This window comes from Podarcis filfolensis, assembly GCF_964270895.1.
Source record: "Podarcis filfolensis genome assembly, chromosome: 8".
NCBI lineage: Eukaryota > Metazoa > Chordata > Lepidosauria > Squamata > Lacertidae > Podarcis > Podarcis filfolensis.
In genome coordinates, this window is record NC_139611.1 from 12,783,108 (window position 1) to 12,804,783 (window position 21,676).

The window sequence follows — 21,676 nt, forward strand, 5'->3', positions numbered from 1 at the left end:
CATCATCCCTGACAGCTGACTAAATTGTCATGGGAATCTCCATATATCACCTAAATCATGGGTAGGCAAACTAAGGCCTGGGGGCCGGATCCAGCCCAGTTGCCTTCTAAATCCAGCCTGCGGACAGTCCAGGAATCAGCGTGTTTTTACATGAGTTGAGTAGAATGTGCCCTTTTATTTAAAATGCATCTCTGGGTTGTTTGTGGGGCCTGCCTGGTGTTCTTACATGAGTAGAATGTGTGCTATTATTTAAAATGCATCTCTGGGTTATTTGTGGGGTATAGGAATTCATTCATCCCCCCCCAAAAAAATATATATATAGTCCGACCCCCCACAAGATCTGAGGGACAGTGGACCAGCCCCTGCTGAAAAGGTTTGCTGACCCCTGACCTAAATTATATGGATGCCATGCCATCAGAGCTGTATGGCAGGGATGAGGAGCCTGTGGTTCTCTAGATGACAGTGGACTCCCATCAACCCCAGCCAACATGGTCAGTTTTCAGTGATTATGGGAGCTGTGGTCCAAAAATATTTAGAGTGTCACTAGTTCTCCATCCCTGCTATTCAGGTAAGGCTGAAAAATTGTGGCATTGTTTAATATTCAGAATGCTAATTTTAAAATTATGCAGTTTACAATGTGTGTTGCAAATAGCATGTGATCAGGCTGCTTGGTTATATTAGAAGGACTCTGAGCTGTTGAGCACGTGGAGCAGGCTAGGACAGAGATATCCCAGCTCTTATTTCAGTGAAGTTCCTTTGCTTTAAGCAAATAAAATCTTTGCAATGGTAGCTGGAGCATAGCATGCATACAGATCTTGCCACAATAGATTGAAATGTATTTATTTGCAAGTTCTGCACAAGAGCTGCTTGAGGAGGTGTTGCCCTGCTGAAATTAACAACAGAACTTTGAAGAATGCGGTCAAAACCACAACCCAACACATTCCTCTCAGCTCTTCGTAAACTTAAGCATGGAGGAGTTTTGCTATTACAAAGCTTGGAACAAATACAACTTTGCTCTTTGTTACAGTGCAGAGTGTTTATTGTGGCTCCAACAACAAGTTGTTGCTTCCCCCCTTCAGGTGAATTTAATCACCATGCATAATTGTTCAGTGCTTACAAGGTACTGGCTCACCAGGCATTATCATTGTTCTGACATGTGCATACCAGACCTATGAAATCTCTTGCTAACATTTTCCACCATCAGGAGAAATAGTATTACCATTTTGGGGCATAATTAATGAGAACAGGTACAGAAGCCAACTTGATGGGACTGTTTGCTCAAGTCTCCTGCATATAGAAACTTGGTACTTGGTAGCATCATATCGAAAACTAAGAGAGGAGAGGGTGTAGTTCACAGGTAGATTAGTTAATTCTGTGCAGAAAGTCTGAGGGTCTGTCATTGGCAGCATCATTCTCCAAGTAGAGCTGGGAAGGACAGGGAACTCTGGAGAGCAGCTGCCTGCCAGTGTTGACAGTATATAATGTTGTTTTTGTTAAAATTAGTATACTGAACTTCATCCATGGTTTGAGGAAATGATGCTCTAAGTTGCAACCCCTGAGCAGCTTCAGCCAGCTTTTAATGGAATTGGATATTCCCATTAAATTAAAACATTTTGCACAGAGCTGTTCAGTATCCATTCAATTTTGTGTTTCAGTAAGCATCTTACTAAAAATATAAACACAGAATTGCTAAAATGCATGCAGTTATTCTGGTTACTTACAGCTATTTGTCATCTTCTTGCTCCCTCCTCAGCATCGCCTACCAAGTGCTGACTATCATCAATGATTTGAAAAGCTCTTGTCTGTGGTATACTTGTCTCTGCTGTTAATGGTTTAAAGGAGCACCTAATGGCATACAGTGTATTTAGAGAAGCTAACTCAAAACGCTGCATCTTTATTACCTGAATTCTGCACCAAGGCGAGCTGGTATAAACTTCAAAAATTACCTAGATGGAGGGTACTAATTTTCCACAATTCTGTTTTATCTTAGTTATAAGCGTCATTTTTGCATCGTATTCGTGGAACTAGTACATCAAATGTTGCCTTTTGACATTTTTTTTTTTTTAATGGCATTGACGTAGATGAGAGATGTAGTTCTCCTTGAATGATGATTTCCAATCAGACATCCTTGGCAGTTGCCACAGTGATGTAACCAGCAACTAAAAAACCATTAATGCCAGTCCTGGTGATTGGGAAATGACTCTTTAGATGGATATAGGGAGAAAGAGATTAGTATGCATGTTGCTACAGACCCACACATGAGTAATTTCAAAGTAAACTGGTTGTGTTTGAGCATGAGGAACATAAAATCTCTTGCCAGCATTAGCAAACAGTACGGCACACCCTGCCAGTCAGGTGCACCTTGGGAAAACATGGCCATCAAGAGATCTGAAGCGATTTAAGACAAGCAGCGTTGCCATGGGGCAGCAAGTGGAAAAACGTGTCTCAAGCCCGTGACTGTGGGGCAAGGGGGTACCACCCAGGGTGCAATTACCTGGGCCTGGCACTCGCTGTTCTTTGTTCTTCATCCTTTTGTCTAATGCTGGCGGGGCTCATGACAGAATACCTTAGATGCTTCTCATCGAAGAGATGAGCAAACTAGGTGTAACCCTCATGTCCAGATGAAAAGCTGACATCTGTTATTACACTCTCTCATCCTTGGCTCTCACCAAATGAAGAATTCCTTTCAACACCTAGGTGTGCATGTATGTTCGATCATCCCTTGAAATTATCACTTGACATTGGAACTGTGGAATTCTGCCGCTAGTATGTTGATTAAAGCATGCACCTGATAATCAATTATTTCCATGGAAGCTTGAGAACCAATCTCTCTATTGGTTCATATTAGGAGCAAACATGGCCCGCCCTCCTTTCTTCACAATGTTCTTTAGCTCTCCATGTGCAGTTAAGAGGCATTTTAAAATTGTACCCAATAATTGTTTAATGGTTTGTCTCCCTGGTAGGGGTGATTTTCAGTCTGTGACTGTGACATAATCCTCATCCTATCAAGCTTGTTGGTTTGGTGTCTGTTTGGTTTGGCAGCAAAATGTGATCACTCTCTGGGAAGGTCATGGTTTCCCCACATACTGCCTAGGTATGCAGGATTTTTTGGGGGGAGAGATTTTCTTTAACACCTCCCCGCTCATAGAATCAAAGAATTTTATTGTTGGAAGGGATCCCCAAGGGTCTTCCAGTCTAGCCCCCTGCGATGCAGGAATCGCACATTGCTCACCTGCTCTTTGCATGAAGAAGATCTCAAGCTCAGTCCCCAGCAGCATGTCCAACTGGGGCTGGGAAGATCCTCTACCTGAAATCCTGGGCAGCCTCTGCTGCCAGTCAGTGTAGACAGTACTGGACTAGATGGACCAATGGTTTGACTTAGTACAAAGCAGCTTGTGATGGTCCTATGTGAGACAACCTGGAGTTATTTGTTCTATTCTTTAAAAAACACACACACACTAAAAAACAACACTTTCCTTTAGTATAGAAATAAGTTCAGTGCAAATGTTCAGGCCAATGCAACTTCTTCCCCATCTGTACAGTTTGCATCACTAGCAGCATTTGACTCTCCACCACTTATCAGTCAGGTACAGGTCTCACTCGTCACTGTGGATCCACTTGGCATCGCCAATCCTGAGTGTGTTGCTCCTCTCCAGCTCTGCCACCACACTGCCCTTGAAAGTCACTTCTGCCACCAGGAAAAAGAACTCGCCACACGTTCTCATCTCTGAGTGAGGAGACAGTCCAGTATTCAACCTCCATTTCTTTTGTCACCTTGAGGGTATCCCTCTTGATGAAGCTGTATTTCACTGGAGAGCTAAGATCCTTCCTGAGAATGATGTTGGAAGGGTTTTTCTCCTTCAGGGCATCAACCAGTGACTGCCTGGTATGGCCCAGGGAGGCCATGTCATTCAGGTCGAAGATGATGATTATAGGTTGAGCCCCGTGGTAGTAGGTGGAGGCGATGCATTTGAAGCACTCCTGGCCAGCTGTCCCACAGCTGCAGGCACCTCAAAATGCTCCATCTCTAAGTCCACCCCAAAGGTGACTTTGTAGTTATTGTCAATAGTGTCTCAGCAGACTGATTGATCAAGTGGTTCTTCCCCACAGAGGTCGCCAACCACAATGATCTTGGAAACTAAATCCCACGGTCCCTGTCCACTGGGCCTGGCGCATCCCAACCACTTTGGAGTGGAAGGAGGGCAGCCCCTTTGGTGAAGCACCGTGGCAGTTCAGCAATGATGTGGTTTCTTCTGATGGGGGCAAGGATGTTCCTCATTGGGACATGAGGTTTGACTGCAGAGCTCTACAGTATTCCCACCTGGACTGAACTTTGTGCCTTCTGAATGCAAAGCAGCTGCTCTGTCAGAGCTACTCCCAAAATATCAAAGCTTGTTTTTCAAATCCTCCATCAGACAGGGAGGGAGCAGATATACCAGCAGGCCTCAACACCACTCCTGGATGGGGGTAAGAGGAGGAGGGAGGGGTGCCTTTTTTCAGAGGGTAGAGGGCAATTGAAATTTCCTGGGGCCCAACAGGAAAGGAAGGTGTGGACCCAGAATCATTGTAGGCATTGGTATCCCCCCCCCCACTGTAATGCAAGAGTTAAACCAAATGGTTCAAACTAATGCAAAAGGAAGTGAGTATTTATGGAAACTCCCGATCAAGATAAACATTTACATAATGGCCACCTTTTAAAATTCCTTCTGTCACTGTTCATATTTCTTTAGAAGTCAGTTCAATTCATGAATAATATTTCTAAGGCTGAAGTACGTAGTTAAACTCTTGACTCTTTTCTATAGCCAACACTGCTTTCATCAGCTCGGTGTGGTTTGCCTTGTTGCCTTGCTGTGTAATACTGTAACTGTTTTTATGCTACCTCTAGAAAGTATTTCCCTCCTCCCAGCCTGTCAAAGAAGCATATGACATTGGAGGTAGTTTGAGGTCTGGGGCTGCAGTGATGGAATAAGTGAGGAATGCCCTATTGCCTATGGAAACAGGGCTGGATTCCTAGCTTCAGCTTGACTGGTCCATCATTTCCCAGTAACTATAACAATGAGCCATGTGAATGTTGAGAGTAGTCAAAACACACAGCTGCCCTTAGAGAGAGGAAGGAGCTTAGATCATGCTCGGCGTTTAAATGTTTTGGAATTGATACCTTATTTAAAAATAATCCCAGTAGCCTGTGACGTGGCTGCTAATGGCATTTTTGCAGTCTGTAAATTCTGGCTGGCAAAATTTGCTCCAGCGCTGAATGTTCTGCCTTGATTGCAGCTGGACATTGTGGGAACTGAGGTCTGAGCCAAGAAAATTTTGAACCTAGGAAGAGCAGCTGTCTGCAGCATAAGTGTGAGAACTGCTGTCCTTTGGGCTGCCTTCCCAGACACCTTGCAGTCTCACCGGCTGGAAGTGGGCCTACCAATAGAAGGACAGGCTCCTATGTTCTTACTGCCAGAGGGATGCTAATGAAGCAGTCAGGCGTTTTCCTCTGCTTTGTTGGAAGGGGGAAGGTGACGTGTGTGATCAAGAATGGCTGCCTCAGCATCTCCTTAGGCTACTTCACAGCAGCCCCACTTATATGCTGGCCTCTCAGGTTGCTTCAGAGCTTGAGCATATCTTAAGGACAGCTGAAACATGCTGCACCAGCATCTTAAAGCTCTCTTGGCAATGAATGAGGCCTTATAGGAATGGCTAAAGAACATAGCAGTCAGCTGCAAGCATTTCCTTCATCACTACCTCTATATTGCTGGTGATGCTTCTAGCAGCAACAGTGGTGGATTGTTTCAGAATCCGTTTTAACAATATTTGTTTGTGAATAGGATCTGTATGTCATGACTCTACCCTTGCCTATTTTAACATATTAATCTGAAAGGAGCAAGGCTGGTGGGTTGCTTTAATTTGTGTTCTTGTGTCAGACTCAAGACTGCAGGAGTTGGTTTACACCAGGGAGTCGAGACACTTTGGTTTTTAAATGTGTTCACACAGGGCTGGTATGAAATTAATCAGTGTCATGGGAGAAACAGTCAAAGCCAAGAACAAAAAGGGATTTTGGTTATGACTTCCATTGGGGAAACCTTGCGTGCCATTAGTGAAATGTAGCGGCTGGCTCTTCTTCAGAGAGAGTCATTGGCAGATAAAAATTGCCTATCTGGCTCAGCTAGCCTTGCAACTAAAAGCAGGGGGTGGGGTGGGGGTGGATTGTTCTTTACATGTGTACATTCACATAGCATGCATATGACTCCATCACTGTATGCCAGGGGCGCAGAACCTTTTTCAGCCCATTCTCTCCTGGAAAACCATTTTAGAGGCCACATGAGAGGGGTTGGCAAAGGCAACGTATTTCTTCACCCTTACATTTCCCTCTCTATCCTCCATTCAAGCAAGCCAGAGGCAGCATCAGAGTTTAAGGACATACTCCAGCCAGGCAAAAACATTCAAGGAGGGTACAAGGACAGTCTGGCAATGGGTGCAGCTTGGGAGGGTGTGGGGCCTTGGGACCAGACAGAGGCCTGGAGGGTTGCATCCAGCCCCTGGGCCTGAGGTTCCTCTGTGTCACCAGGAAAGCATGTTGCTAAGTCAGTTAAACTGGGATTGGGTCCTTACACCGCATGAAGCAAATTAACTAGGTTTAAACAAAGATAATGAAACTTTTCACAGTTCTACTTGTGTGATTGTGGTTAGCAAACACCCTGCAGACTATGAGAGGACAGTGATTTGTCATAACTTTATGACACTTGTTTAGAATGACTCAAGTACTGGGGAAGGACCCACCTAACATTTTGCTTTTGCTTTTTATTTTTTTTAAAAATACCAGGTTGTCTGTCTCTTGCTCTGCCTTGTAGTTCAAGAAGTTGAAATCAAGGAAGATAAGCCTCTGAGAGCAGCAACTGATCTATCAGTTTAAGTACTGGAGGTACAACATCCTACCTGGCATGTAAATTGTAATGATCTCATCAATATTCCTTGTGTAAATGATTTGGAAAAATAACTCAACTATTTATCTCTAAATCTGTTGTCTAGAATGGCAACTTTTTTTTTTTTTTTACCTCCAAGTATATTTCCTGCAGGTCAGAAGATAGATGCAGATTTGGAAAAGCATCATTGCTTGTATATAAATACCCTGGTAACCAGTAACTTGTGTGCAAGCAGGGTCACTAGAGTTGAAGTCTAAAAACACATGTGTTAAAAACAAACCCCAGCACCAATATTTTAAATGGCTGGTGTTGAAAAGCAAGGTTAGAAATATCTTTCTGCTCAAGTGTGCAGTTGCTTATTAGGGAGAGTTCACCTCATGCCAATAGATCTGCCCTGCAGACACAAAAGTAAACCTGGCCATTGTGGGTTGCAAATAATGCTTGTGGTTCACAAGAGTTCCTCCTCCCGCTTCAGGAAAACGACACGTTCAGGTGCAGTTTGTCAAGGATTAGTACGGAAAATGACAGCCTAACAGCTGCCTTTGTTGTCCCCTTCTGAAATGATCCCCTTGGCATGTGGCTGTGTTCTAAATGCAGCCCTTAAGGGTGTGTGTGTTACGACTTGTAAAATGTTGGTTCTGCACAGAAGCTGCTTTTGGAAAGAGTTCAGTGGGATGTGGTTGAATGGTAAACACAAACATCACTAGATTGTTTTGGAAATGGGAATGCTGGCAAATCATTGCATGAATCTGTCAGCAAACGACACAGGAACAGTTCTCAAACTTTTGTAGTTTTGATGAAGTGTTGTGGGTAGATCTTGTGTTTTCTGTTCTTCCACCAATGTAACCTTGTTAATGTTAGCCAATTGGATAAGTAAACAAGTGTAATTTCATACCGTGCTTTTAATTAGACTGTTGGGAGTATTTTAATCATCCTTGCGTTGATGCTTTTTTCCAGACGTGTAATGGCAGTCATCAATCATAGTTTCGTAACCAAGCTTTCAAGTTCTCCAGCACTTCTGCTGAGGGATTTGTGGAGCGAAAGGTCTCTGCAAACGTGACCTGATGCATTCCTGAGGCTTACTTAAGGGAAGCTTTCTGCAGAATGTTTTATCTGATGGAGTCAGCAGTAGCTCCTGGTGCCTTGGGCTGCCACTGTGCTTGTAGGAGGAGGCAGGCTTTGGCTTCACCTATGAAGTTGTAGTTGTTAAAAGAGTGTCCTTTATTATGAGATATGATCATTTGGAGGTTAACATGTTTTTACTGAACCAAAGTATTCCTGGCAAGTTTTTCCAGTAAGTGAGATTCAGTACTGTATTTAAATTCTGGGGTAGGGCATGCATTCGCCCTAACCTAGGCCAGCCTTCTCCAACTTTGTGCCCTCCAGATGGTTGGATCACAGCTCCCATCAGTCCCAGCATCTTATGGCCATGCTGACTAGGGCTTATGGAAGGGTTTATGGAAGTTGTGGACCAAAACATCTAAAGGGCCTCAAGTTGGAGAAGGCTGGCTTTAGGCAGTATGTAACAATCTGTGACCAGCAAGGAAAACTGGATCCCATACAGGACTATCCAAGGCCAGGACAACTGCTTGTCAGATCTTTCAATTTGAAATTGGGTTCAGAGCTCGTAAGGCTCTCTTCAACTTGGGCCGTGCTGTTTAAGAGTGCCATTGTCACATACTTCTCTCTTATCTCTAATTCACAACCCTTCTTTTTTCAGATGGGAGGAGGAACTGGCAAAGCGAATGAATCTGGAATCAATGGTAGAGACTCTCCAAGAGGTAGGTTTCGGAGAGCACCTAAATGTATGTTTCTTCAAAGGTGGATAGCGGCCATTTCTTATTTTTATTGATACCCAGCTGGCTTCATGAGCTGCCTGTGGCCTGGGGTTAGGGACTGCCTGGGATTAATGGCCAGGTGTGTGTATCACTTCATTTGTAAAAAATCAGACCCTAAATGGGATACTAGTTCACAGCTGCTCTTCTGTAAATTGTACTACAGGATAATAAAGAACTCTGATTTTATTTTTTTATAAAGAGGACTTCGATTCCTGGTATGCAGTGGCACTTCAGCAATAGAAGAACAGCTTCATTATTCTAAAGGATGTAGGCCCCAAATATCTGAAAAACTGTCTTCATCTCTACTAGCCTTCTCAGATGTTAAGAACAGTGGGGTGTGACAGGGGTTCTTGATAATTCCACCATCCTCAGTGGTAGTCTGAGATAGGGCTTTCTCTGTGGTGGCCCCTAAATTGTAGAACTCCTTCCCCACAGAGGTGCATCTAAGTATCTTAATTGTACAGCTTTTGTCATATGCTGAAGATGCATATCATAATCCAAGTATTTGATCATTAAGACATTTTGTTTTGTGAGACCCACCTCTTTCACTGAATTTATATTGTTCTGTTGCATTTTGAACAGTTATATAATTGTAATAATTTGATTTTTTTTCTATTGTATTTTCAATTGTTGTAACTCACTCTAGGGTGTTATGGTGAAGGATGCATTGGAAATCTGATAAATCAATAAAGCTGGCAGTCCAGAGGTGTGGGTTGCATAATGGCATAGCTTTTCATTAGCAGTTAAGATGGTCACAGCTACTTATGTAGATCTAATTCACATTGTTGACCTTCCAACATCCAGAGATAATGTTTATTACAGTATTTGAGGCATCTGAGATAGCACTGTGGGGACCCAGAGGACCACATGTCGTTTTCCACTCCATGGCTTACCTGGGAGTTAGTGAGGCTGATACACAAGATAGGAGCAAACTGAAATTAGCTTCCTGATCTGTATTTGATTATTTCTTTAGAGCTTTGTGTCTGAAGCTTGTGCCCTTCTGCACCACATTTCTTTGTACCATTTGTCCTCTAGGAGGCACAAGAAGCCGAAGCCCTCCAAGAAGAGTTAAATGAGAAGATTGAGAGACTGAAAGCGGAACTTGTTGTCTTCAAGGGTCTGATGAGTGATGTAAGTACCCTGGCAGGCTGAGTTGCACCAGGTTTAAAGGGGGGGGAGTCATCTTCATAGCTTCATTAATGAAAAAGTTATGATATCAGTAAGTGCTGCTTGCAGTTAGTATTATGGCTGCCTTGTATGATCTAATGCATCAGACCAATTCCCTTGTCCTCTCCCTGCTTCCTGTCTGGTCTGTGTAGATGCATTTAACTTGCTGCTTATCACACAACCCTGAGTGTTCCCCGATGGCTTCACACCAGCTAGCAGTGCTGGGTACTTCCCCCCCCCCACCCCTCCAGTGCTGCAACCTCTGGAAAGAATGTTCTTTAAAGGGTTTAGGCTTTCCCATTAATTGCAGGTTTGAAGAAGCACCATGCAGGTGCCATCAGTTAGAAAAATGCTAAAAATACTCCTTTCAGTTTCATCTAACCAAAATGATTTCAGAAACTCCAGTTCAGATCTACTTTGCTGGGTCACTTAGTTTCAAGCCTGCCATTTGAGCATATTGAGTAAACTGTGTGCATATTTAGAACTGTGAATGTCATTTTAGGGAGTCGTTTCAGGGAGCAGCTTCCTCCTTTGGAAACTTCAATTGTCAATAGTGTGGCCTGACAATCAGAACAGGTAGAAAGCATGACAAACCTCATTTATGTGATAACTATTTAGCTGATGTAGGGAACTTGAGTGTTCAAAGATTCTAGTTCACATGAAGAAAAGCCACTCCTGATTTTCCACACACTTCACTTTAAGGCCTTGCTCACATTTATCTCTGGGCTCAACAGCAGAGCTACCCCAGCCCTCCTCTTTTTTCTCTTTTTCCACCCCCCTCTGTAGTATTGTTTTCAGTTGGGAACTTCAAACATTGCTCTGGGACATATCAGAAGCATGTTGCCCTGGCTCCTTATAAAAACTGTGGGCAGGGCGGGGGGAGAACCTGTTGGTGCATATTGTTGTTCTGAAAGTCAGACTCCAAAGAAAATGTCAATGGGCGCAAGTATTTGCACTCTGCTTTTTATGAGGGAAATCCATTCTTTCGGCCAAGTGTGGATGTGTCATTGTGCTCCACAAAGTGGCTCTAGGGCAGGATCTCAGTTGAGTTTACATACCTTGTAACTTTCATGATGTAAACATGCAGGGCATAATTTTATCTTTGTAATTTATAGGTGGCGCAGTTATGGACTGTTAAAACTTAATAGCTTAAAATAAATACTGTTAGTGTGTGCAGAGAGCAGCAGCCCAGTCAGAGCACAGTCTAACTAAGGGTGAGGGAATACAGAAAAATGTACATCTTGTGTAGATAGCAGAAGCTGCAGAATTTCATAGAGAGTAGCGCAAGGTTTTTTGGATAAATGATTGTTTAAGAGACATTTCCATAATGGAAGGGTATGAGGTGTAAAACATTGTCCTTATCAGTATTGTATGTGGAATAAATATTTGGCTTTGGTCAGATTTGGATTTTTTATTTTTTTTAAGAAAGTAGATGCTTTTCTCTAGAAAGACTTGTGTGTGTGTATTTTTAAGGGTTATGTAGTGCAAAAAGCACAGTTACAGAATATTTGGGAAATGCTCCTCCATTTATAGCCACTGAATTTCTTACATTTCTGTGCTTCTCTTCCTCCTAAAGGAGCTCAGAACTGCAAATAATGAGCAGCAAAACAATATATATACACAAACAAACCTAGGAAGTGAAAATCTGAACAAGATTAGAAAATTTGGAAGGTCCCTTTTCTCCTAGAATTAAATATTTTAGGTTGTAGATTTTTTTTTAAACGCTCATTACTTTCTGCACGCATATATCATGTGCCAGGTTTCATCTTGTAAGTTCTTGAAAGATGTTGGAATTCAATAATATCATTGTCCTGTAAGAGAAACTATTTTTAGTGTGAAGTAGCTAGGTGAATTTTCTGACATGAAGTACTACTGTCTTTCTACATAAAACAGAACCTGCACCCCACACATCATGTGGGGGACTTCTGGAATAGGTTTTTCCATGTACATTCCATAAAATAAATAGCATTGCAAATGTAAGGCTTTGGGTTGAGAGTTTGTTTAAAGCGTAACCTTCCTTGAACATTTGCCTTTGTTAGAAATCAGTGTTCAACTTGCAGTGAATTGACTACCTACCCCAAATGCTGCTGTCCCTTGGATGTTTAGCATGCCTGGAAACCAGGCAGCATTTAATATGGAGGCTGGCGTGATCTGCATTGATGGAGATACTGTAGGTCATCTCCTTCTTATCTTCTGAACTGTATTAATGGAAGATAATCCACTGCTGTCCTTCCTGCAGCCTATGACAGACCTGGACACAAAGATCCAAGAAAAAGCCATGAAGGTGGACATGGACATCTGCCGACGAATCGATATCACAGCCAAACTGTGTGATGTAGCGCAGCAGCGCAACTCTGAAGACGTTTCCAAGATATTCCAGGTGATTAGGCTCCATCCTGTCCTGTGGAGAACATGGCTGTGCCAGAGAGAGATGGAGCTGTGTTTTGGATTTGGAGTTGCTGTTCAGGATTCCCACTGTAAATCATGGGACCAGCTGACAAGCCTCTGTAGAGAACACCCCAGTTTCATGTGCTCTGTTCCCATGTTGGGAATAACCTAACTGAAGCAGGGAGTTGTGTTCTTGCATCTACAAAGGTCTGCACAGGTGTCACCAGGCCTTGGGTCTCACACAGCAACATTAAGACCTCAATCTCTTTAGAAGTCTTCAGATAAATCATAAGAGCAAGCTTGTATGTCTGCTGGTCCTCTTGAGACACCACAAAAATGCATTATGATGTCCCACTTGGCTTTTATGTTCCTTGTAAAATAAAAATCAGATATTTTTTTCTGACCCTGGGAGAACTCTAGGAGAAAACAAACAGTTAGCTGTCATGACATTGCAAGTGTGTAGGCAGCTGTGAAAACCTCCATCCACAAGTAGATTTTGGTCCAGGGAGTAGGAGACAGGCCATCACCACAGGGCACCCTGCCCCTCCTCTTAGTATTTATGCCCCTGATTATTCTGCTATCCGTTATTAAATCCCAAGAAGCACACTGTCCCATACAACCTTAAACCAATAAAACAAAATTCATAAAACCATCCCAGAGTCATACTAAGGAATCAGTTCACTCATATATGCTTATTGATTATAACTCTGTTTGTTAGCTGTGATCCACTTTTGTTTATGGTGGATGGATATTTGAAATGAAATTTCTTTGTGTTTCCAAACTCCTTCCTCCAATTTCATTCTGTTTTCCTGTCAAAACTGGTGCCTGACTAGCTCTGCTTCTAGGTGGAAAATGGTGCAGGACTCGGGGTTCTTCTTCCTGGCTGTATGGCACAGCTGAGTCCCCCCCCCTTGTCACTGTTAGCTGAGGCCAGGCAGGGGACCGCCAAGGGGTGCCTGTTGCTCTCCAGCTTGTCACCTTGAGCATCTCCAACCGCTTGTGCGTCATCCTCCTAGCCTTCGCATGGCCGACTGTAGCCCAAATGGCTGTGCCACTGAGGCATGGCCCATCTGAAGCGCTAGCAGCTTGCTTTTTTGCCGCGTGCTGTCTCAATTTGCTTCCCTGTGCTGTGTGTTCTGCCACCTGTAACACTTGTGATTTAATGAATCTGTGTCAGCTGTCACTTGCTCACTCAAACCATTGGAAGTGGGGTGGGGGTGGCTGATGGCTCACAATATTTTTCCCCACCTCATACCTCTCCTTTATCTCTGCCCCTTCTTGGCGTAGCAGCTCACCTGAACCTTCTAGTCACTGCCCTTCTCTCCAATTCAGGTGGCTTCCAAGAAGAAAGAACGGAAACTCGTGTCGGATGATGACCTCTCTGAGCAGGATCCAGACAATGCCCGATTTTCGGACGATGAAGTCAGTTGTTCTCTGAACATCACGGATGAAATGAAGAGGATGTTTAATCAGCTGTGAGTATTTCAGAGGCTGGGGAATGTCTTGGCATCCTTTTGGCTGTGGCCCTTGGAAGGGTCACACACCAAAATATGGCTTCGAGGTAGTTTCTGTTCTTCACTGAGGCAAGTAGGATTTTGTAGCTTTTAATCATGCAAATCAGAGAACTCGCATAGATCTGCTTGTTTTGCATAATTCTGCTTCTGCTGGAAGAACATAAGAGTAACCTTGCTAGAGCAGACCAAGTGCCCATCTATTCCAGCATCCTGCTTCTCTTGTTGGCTAGCCAGGTGCCTCTGGGAAAATCCACAAGCAATACTCAAAGCCAGGAATCCTTGGCCAATTTGTCCCCCAGGAACTGGTAACTAGAGGGCCACTGCTTCCAGAACCTGGAGATTCCAGATAGTTGTCCTAGCTAATAACTATTGCTAGACCTATCCTCCATGAATATGTCTATTTAAAGCACAGGTGGGGAACCAAGTGCTTTCCAGATGTTGGACTCCAGCTCTCATCAGCCCCAGTCATAGAAAGATGGAGTGGTAGTTCAACCACATCTGGAGGGCATCAGGTTCCCTAGCTCTGTTCTAAATACAGCTAAGATAGAGTCTTCATATCACAGGGATACCACAGGGCACTCAAGCCTGTCTGCTGGAAATATTAGCTTTTCACTCCCTGCCACCTCTTGAGATCTCGGTGGTAATTGCCTACACACTTCCAGTTGTATGCTTTGCAGTCATCATGGCCAGAAACAACTTGGTTTTCAAAAAGAAAATGAAAAGGGTGGGGATCTATATGCAGAATTTCAGATACCTGAAAATACAGGTATCTGAAATTCTGCATGTAGATCCCCTGAGCAAGACTTGCTGACAAGAGGGCCTGCAGCCTTTTGCTGTAAGTGCAACCCTAATGCAGGGGCATCACAACACACAGTTTGGGACAGCCTACATTGCACTGCATGCCCTGCTGTCTAAGCAACCCTTCTTATCCAGTGGGAGGGAAGCTTGCTGAAAATGAGCTAGGCAGGATTGGCTAGCTTATACATACCGTTACTGGAATCCATCATGACTTCACCCAGCAGTCCTCTTCTTAAATGCCAATAAAAGATAAGAGTCTTCGTCACTCAGAAATTATGTCCCCAAGTGAAACTCTTGCTTAGTAATCATAATGCTGGTCTTTATGACTGTTTTTATAGAGCCAATGCTTTTAAACACTTTGCCTCTTTCAAGAAGCGGAATTTCCAGGCCATTGTGCATATGCACTCTCCCTCAGAAGGATCTGCAGTTAGCAGCTCTCATTCATGCCATGCGCCTTACGTAGGAGCCCCACCCCTGTGGCATGTTTTCGGGACATGGGATTTGTTCCAGCTCTTATTTTGAATGGCATGTGCCAACATCACCTTTTGCTGCGTACCTTTACTCTTAAAATGCTACATGCTTGGACTACGGCAGTGATGGAGTACAACCCCAGTGTCTGCAAGCCCACCCAGAAATCCTGCAGTTTATTTTGAATGTGGCTTACTGAGGGCTGATTCTTTGGGACACTCTGCAAGTAATGTTTTGGGTTTAAACACTGTGGACACGGTTGACAGTTCTGACTATACACTTAATAGGCCAGTCCATTGCATTGTTGGAAGTGAAAAGAAATCCCTTCTAAAACCCCTAAGGAACAACAACTGTGTTAGTGCTGTGTCTTTTCGTAAGAGGGTTCAAATTATTCAGATTATACAAATAGCCATGGTTGCAAAATAAATGCAGCTGAAGGAAAGCAGTAGTTTTAAACTGGGAGGCTTGGCCGATTTTAGAAGCTGGCATGTGCTCCCACGCTGCCTCTTCCAGTCCACTGCCAAGTTTTGAATTCATTCGTCATAAGATGAAGTGTTGACCTCGACTTCCTGCTTTATATATGCTCTGCTGGGAAGGAAATGAACTCAGGAGACAAAAATGTCTGCCATTGTGGAGCTCAGCAGAGTAGCCGCAAGATTCCTGGAGGATGGGATCAAGCAGTCCCCTCTCAGGCAATTCTTTAAAAGAAGCTAGTGTAAATCTTTTCAAAGTTTCATCCTGTTAGTTTTTAGCTGAAAATTCAGGCATCACTGCCTTGTGACCTTGACTAGATGTAACTTCTTAAGCCTGATTGTGTTCCTTTGGCTAGCCCAAATTGGTCCCATAAAAGGCATCAGTTTTGATGTGATGTGTTCCCTGGAACTGCCATAGTAATGTTTGCTTACTTAATGATCAGAGCTGTTGCGTTACTTCATTTGTATGGCATTTAACTGCTTACAGGTCTGTAGTCCAAAGGTCCTTGCAAAGCACCTGCTTTACCTGCAGAAGTCACTACATTCACTTCTTGGCATCCCCAGGTAGAACTGGGAAAAGAGTCTTGCTTGGTACGGTGTAGAACTCCTGCCACCCATCTATTCAGACAATACTGATCTAAGTGGATCAACAGTCAGACTGTATATAAAACCGCTTCCAATTTAGACATCAGAGCTAAATGAGCTTCTGGGACTCCTCATTCGCTGTGCACCTCCCACATGCAGCTCTGTCCCCTGGAGATTTCAAAATTGGGTCAGAGAATCTGGGGAGGGGGCAGGATTAGTGATGAAACCATCAGGGGCCCCCAGTTTCTAGTAATGCTTGTTGTAAGTCAGGGGTTGGCAAACTAAGGTTCGCGGGCCGGATCAGGCCCAATTGCCTTCAGGATCCGGCCCGCGGACTGTCCGTGGATCGGTGTGGGGATTCTGTTCGTTCGGGCTGCGCCATTCCCCCCCCCCCCGCGCCATTCCATTTACCCCCCTCTCCCTAACACACACTGTGGTGGCGCCTCCTCCCTCCCTCCTCCTGGCTTCTTCTTGCCCTGCCTAGAGGAGGAAGGGGGCTGGGCTGAGCTGGCTAAGCACCATTTTAAGCAGCCCCTCTCCAGCATCAGCCCTTTTGCGCCACTCATCTTCCCTCCGCTACCACTGCCCTGGTGCTCCTGTGGGCCAGAGAGCGGAGCAGACGAGCTCACTCTGCCTACCCATGAGAAGCAGCAGCGGCCAGGGAAGGTAAGCGCAGCGGCTGTGGGTGGAGGTGAAGGTGGGGGGTGAGGAGGAGGACTACTTGCCCCCCCCCAGTACCACTTCTCCAGTCCGCCACTGTCTGAGGGACAGTGGACCGGCCTGCGGCTAAAATTTTTTGCCAACCCCTATTGTACGGCATATGAAACTAAAGCAGCACAGAGCAATGATCATAGGTGGTTAGTGAAACTGCCCATCCTTTCACTGCTTTAAAGCATGACTTTTTAATTACATTTGTACGTCTTGGGCATTTTGTATCTTTTGTTAGTGATGGGCAGAAATCTTTTTAATTCAGACACTAGAACCTTTGTGTAAAGCTCTGGACTGTTGTTTTGATGTGCAGCACCACCTGGAGGGGAACAGCTGAACTGTCACACTAAGATTAGCTTGGAATTTCAAGTCTGTCTATCCTGCAGCAGAATAAAAGGCAAATGTGGAGCCTCTTTTCAGCAGAGGGCGAGATAGCCACATCAAAATCCTATGCCTTTATGTGTGTGTTCTAGCACTAATACCGTCTCCTAAGCTTGTTTTGAAGAAGGATTACAAGGATTTTTAATGAAAATATATGTATATATATTTCCCTGTCAGGCGTGAAACCTTCGATTTTGATGATGACTGTGACAGTTTAACGTGGGAGGAGAATGAGGATACTTTGCTCCTCTGGGAAGACTTCACCAACTGTAACCCATCAATCGAGCTCCAGGGAGAGGTGAGTTTTGGATCTGGGCTCTTCGTGGGATGGCTCTCTAGTAAGGTTGTGACTGATTTCTGGAAGGGTTTTAAAAAGTAATGATTTTTTTATTATCAAAAACATAAATCCAAATTTTCAAAAGCCTCCATTGTGTTAGAATTTGGCAAATCCTCTCTGCTGGAGAATAAAAATGGCCACTTTTGCAAAGATTGGTTTACTTGCTGCTGTATAATTGACAGGCGATTGTTTTTGATCTGCACCTGAAGTTGTGTTGTTGAGGCTCCTTTTTTTGTGCAGAAAAAAACCAACATGGAGTTTAAAGCTTTGCCATAGTGTTGGCTACATTTTTATATTTTCTCCACCCACCTTCAGCTCCCCACCGTCTCAACACACATGTACTGTATTACCGTATTTTTCGCTCTATAGGACACACCGGACCATAGGATGCACCGGACCATAGGAGGGGGAGAACAGGAAATTTTTTCCCCCTTGTTCTTCCCCTCTAAAACAAGGTGCGTTCAAGGTGCATTCATCCAAAGCCTCCGGAGCGCAGCGGGAGTTCCCGCTGTGCTCTGGAGGCTTCAGGCGGCTACCTTGGAAGCCTGGAGAGCGAGAGGGGTCGGTGCGCACTGACCCCTCTCGCTCTCCAGGCTTCAGTGAAGGCAACCCGAAGCCTCTGGAGTGCGGCGGGAGTTCCCTCTGGGCTCCAGAGGCTTCAGGTTCCTTTTGACCTGCTCTTTGGGGCTGGTGGGGGGAAGCGCTGCTTTCCCCCACAGCGAGCCTCAAAGACCAGGTCGGGGAGACCTCCCCAGGAGCATTTGGAGCATTCGCCGACACACCTACACATTGCAGCAGACACACTAACTTGTCACAACACACAGTTTGGAAAGCTCTGTCTTAGTCTAACACTCCACTGCACCACACAGGCCTATTATATTGTATTTTTATGTTGTGAACCTGCCCTGAGGTCTGCGTACGAGGGGCAGTATACAAATTTAATTAATTAATAATACTCATTACATTGGGCCTACTCAGAGTAGACCCTTGGAAATTAATGGAACCCAGCTTTGTCATGGCTACCAAGTTAAATGGGTCTAGCATTGGCTACAACTCCAGAAACTAGTGCGGTTTTCTGCTGGGGATTCTTAAGTTTTGTGCTGTGTTTCTGGAATCACATGGCAGTGCTTTTTCATGTGGAGCCTCCTGTTACCGCATGATCCGGTGGTTTGAACCTTCCATCACATGCTCTTCTGCAGGCAGTGGCTGTTTGTAAATGATGTTTGTGACTGGTGGCCAGGCACTCAAGGTCTCGTTAAATGATAATGGTGGTGTTTGTAAACAAGAAAATGGGGAGGAGGGGAAGCAACTCTTAACTTATCTCCCTTCAACAGTAGTAACATGGGCCTATGAGATCATATAGGACTCAAGAGCACTGATTGTGAATTTGAGAATCTTTATTTTTACTATGTTAAATTATGCTTTTATCAACAACTTACAAGTGGCTGACAACTTCTGGAACGTAGCATAAATTTCTTAAACTGATAGGCACTTGGTGATTCTGTAGAAATTGATTTTGATTTGTCCCATATTGGAGAAATAAAGCTGAAGCTGCTTAAACATTGGAGCAAAGTGAGAAGGGACTTCACAGGAAGCTGGTCAAGCTTTGGTATTAAAAATGTAGGCTTGTTGTATGTCTGATAATATTTTAACAATTTTTTTAAAGCCAACAACAGAGAGATTGAAACACAGGAAACACAGCAGCACAGGAAGTTAGTCACAAAGGAAGCAGGCCAGGCACAGTTAACAAAGTCTTACTAGTTTTTAATGAATGGGACTTTTATTTAGCTGACATATATCAGAAACACTAAGCTAAAATGAGAGAACAGGAATGATGGAGTGGCCTAGACATCTTTCTCCAAGGGCATCAAGTCAACTGGTTTGCAAATTCTCTTTTTAGGATGCCTGGTTCAGAAGAGCCTTGAGCTGCTTGCTGAACTGTTTGGGTAGAGCAACAGAATCCTGTCCCTGTTGCCCGATAAAGTCTGTAGGGAATAGTTTCTGTGTTTAATGGGTGTGTAATAATAATAATAATAATAATAATAATAATAATAATAATAATAATTTATTTATACATACATACATACATACCCCGCCCATCTGGCTGGGCTTCCCCAGCCACTCTGGGCGGCTTCCAAAAAAATATTAAAATACTGTAATACATCAAACATTAAAAGCTTCCCTAAACAGGGCTGCCTTCAGATGTCTTCTAAAAGTCTGGTAGTTGTTCTCTTTGACGTCTGGTGGGAGGGCGTTCCACAGGGAGGGCGCCACTACTGAGAAGGCCCTCTGTCTGGTTCCCTGTAACTTGGCTTCTCGCAGCGAGGGAACCGCCAGAAGGCCCTCGGTGCTGGACCTCAGTGTCCGGGTGGAACGATGGGGGTGGAGACGCTCCTTCAGATATACTGGACCAAGGCCGTTTAGGGCTTTAACACTTTAAATTGTGCTCGGAAACGTACTGGGAGACGTACTGCTCGGAAACCTTTCTGATGTCCCTTTCTGATGATGCATTTGAGCCTTGAGTGCCTTGACACTGGGAGAGTCAAATTCTCAGTGTACCTCCATTCCTCCCTTTCTCAGTAACATGATAGAGGGTGGTGATGGTGGGAGGTAGGAAGCTTTGTCTCCTTGGCTAGAAAGCCACTGCAGCAGCCACATCTCCTCAGCAATCCACCTTATACTGACTGCCAGGAGCGCATGTTAAGTTGTTATTTCCATTTTGTGAACTGTGGTGGTGTGCACTGCAAAACGGTGAGAGATTACACCAAAGTGCTACAGTTGCAAAATGTGGCAGACGTTTGTGAAGGCGTCTTTCTAGTGAGCTGCAACTGCCAGGGCGATAAAGCAGTTTTAGTGATGGGCTGGAATTAAGTGACAGATTATTTGCATATAACCATGTGCCTGTGTGTTAGAAGTATAGCTATCAGTGGAGTATTACGGAGTTCAGGCCTACATTGCTGCAGCTCTAAAGGTTTTAAGAGGCTTAAATCCCTTCTAACTGAAAATTACACAACGAAAGGGTAGATTTGCCTTGTAGATCGAGATCGGGAATAAAAGGCTAATTGACTCAGGGAGCTGAGCACAGAGTGCTGCAACTCCCTCTCTCCAGGCCTCTAGCTCCCCAGACGGAGCCAGAACTGAACCATTTTTCTGCACTGCAGGCTTCTGTCTGTAAAGCTCTGCTAGGCTAAATTCTGTCAAGTGGACACTATCTTAGAACAGATGATCTTGAATGTTACCATAATATACTAAATGCATGGAGAAGGTCCTAGGTTCAATCTGCAGCATCTCTAGGTAGGGCCTGGGAGAGATCCTGGCCTGAAATCTTGGAGAGCCACTGCAAGTCATTGTAGACAATACTGAGCTGGATAGGATCTACAGTATTGCCTGGCTGTTTGGCTGGTTCTGGGTGACAGAATTCCTTGCTCACCTCTTCCTGATTTTCTTTATTTTATAGCAAGAGGAGAACTTGGGCAACTTGATCCATGAAACAGAATCTTTCTTCAAAACGAGGGACAAAGAATACCAAGAAACGATAGGACAGATTGAGGTAAGGAACGAGGAGCCTAAGAATTGTTTGTCTGTGTGACCTGGTTGTGTTTAATTAAGGGCAGCAAATGATCAAATCTGATGAGCAGCCACAGGCTGGTCATGGATCAAAATGGTCAGGCTTTTGCCTTAATGCTGAGGGGTAACTTTCGAGGCAGTTACCTTCTCCATCTCTTTTTGCTAATGAGGGCTATGTGTGGTTGAATTGGACATGAGAAGAGAAACAAGGTGGGCAAAGTTTTCTGGGGTGGGCAGAATGACAGAAGGTAATAGGAAATAAAGGTTCTAGTTACAGTTAGGTAGCCGTGTTGGTCTGCCGTAGTCAAAACAAAATTTTAAAAAATCCTTCCAGTAGCACCTTAGAGACCAACTAAGTTAGTTATTGGTATGAGCTTTCGTGTGCAAACTTCAGATAGGCAAATCAGGGAAGAGTTGGGTGCAACTTGAGAGGGCTTGTGTATGTTATTGGTGAAGGGATACTTCTTTGCCTTGAATCTTTTGGAATCTATGTATATCACAAGCTCAGAACTTTGTCAAGAAAAATGAGGAGGTAGCT

The 21,676-nt window shown here is 44.1% G+C and overlaps 1 protein-coding gene and 1 pseudogene across 3 annotated transcripts in view; one reads left to right on the plus strand and one right to left on the minus strand.

Annotated features, from left to right (window-relative positions):
• Nucleotides 1-21,676, plus strand: part of IFFO2 (intermediate filament family orphan 2) — a gene marked incomplete at its 5' end in the record, with an annotated part of 45,461 nt that overhangs the window by 16,120 nt on the left and 7,665 nt on the right. For both annotated transcript variants that reach the window (XM_083628749.1, XM_083628750.1), the window contains 6 exons: nucleotides 8,635-8,695; nucleotides 9,788-9,883; nucleotides 12,159-12,299; nucleotides 13,640-13,782; nucleotides 17,412-17,532; nucleotides 21,029-21,121. In XM_083628749.1, the coding sequence (XP_083484875.1) occupies nucleotides 8,635-8,695; nucleotides 9,788-9,883; nucleotides 12,159-12,299; nucleotides 13,640-13,782; nucleotides 17,412-17,532; nucleotides 21,029-21,121 (655 nt within the window). The remainder of the gene's footprint in view (nucleotides 1-8,634; nucleotides 8,696-9,787; nucleotides 9,884-12,158; nucleotides 12,300-13,639; nucleotides 13,783-17,411; nucleotides 17,533-21,028; nucleotides 21,122-21,676) is intronic.
• LOC310769531 (ras-related protein Rab-34-like) lies at nucleotides 380-8,607 on the minus strand (annotated as a pseudogene). Its single transcript has one exon. The product of its transcript is annotated as a ras-related protein Rab-34-like (transcript).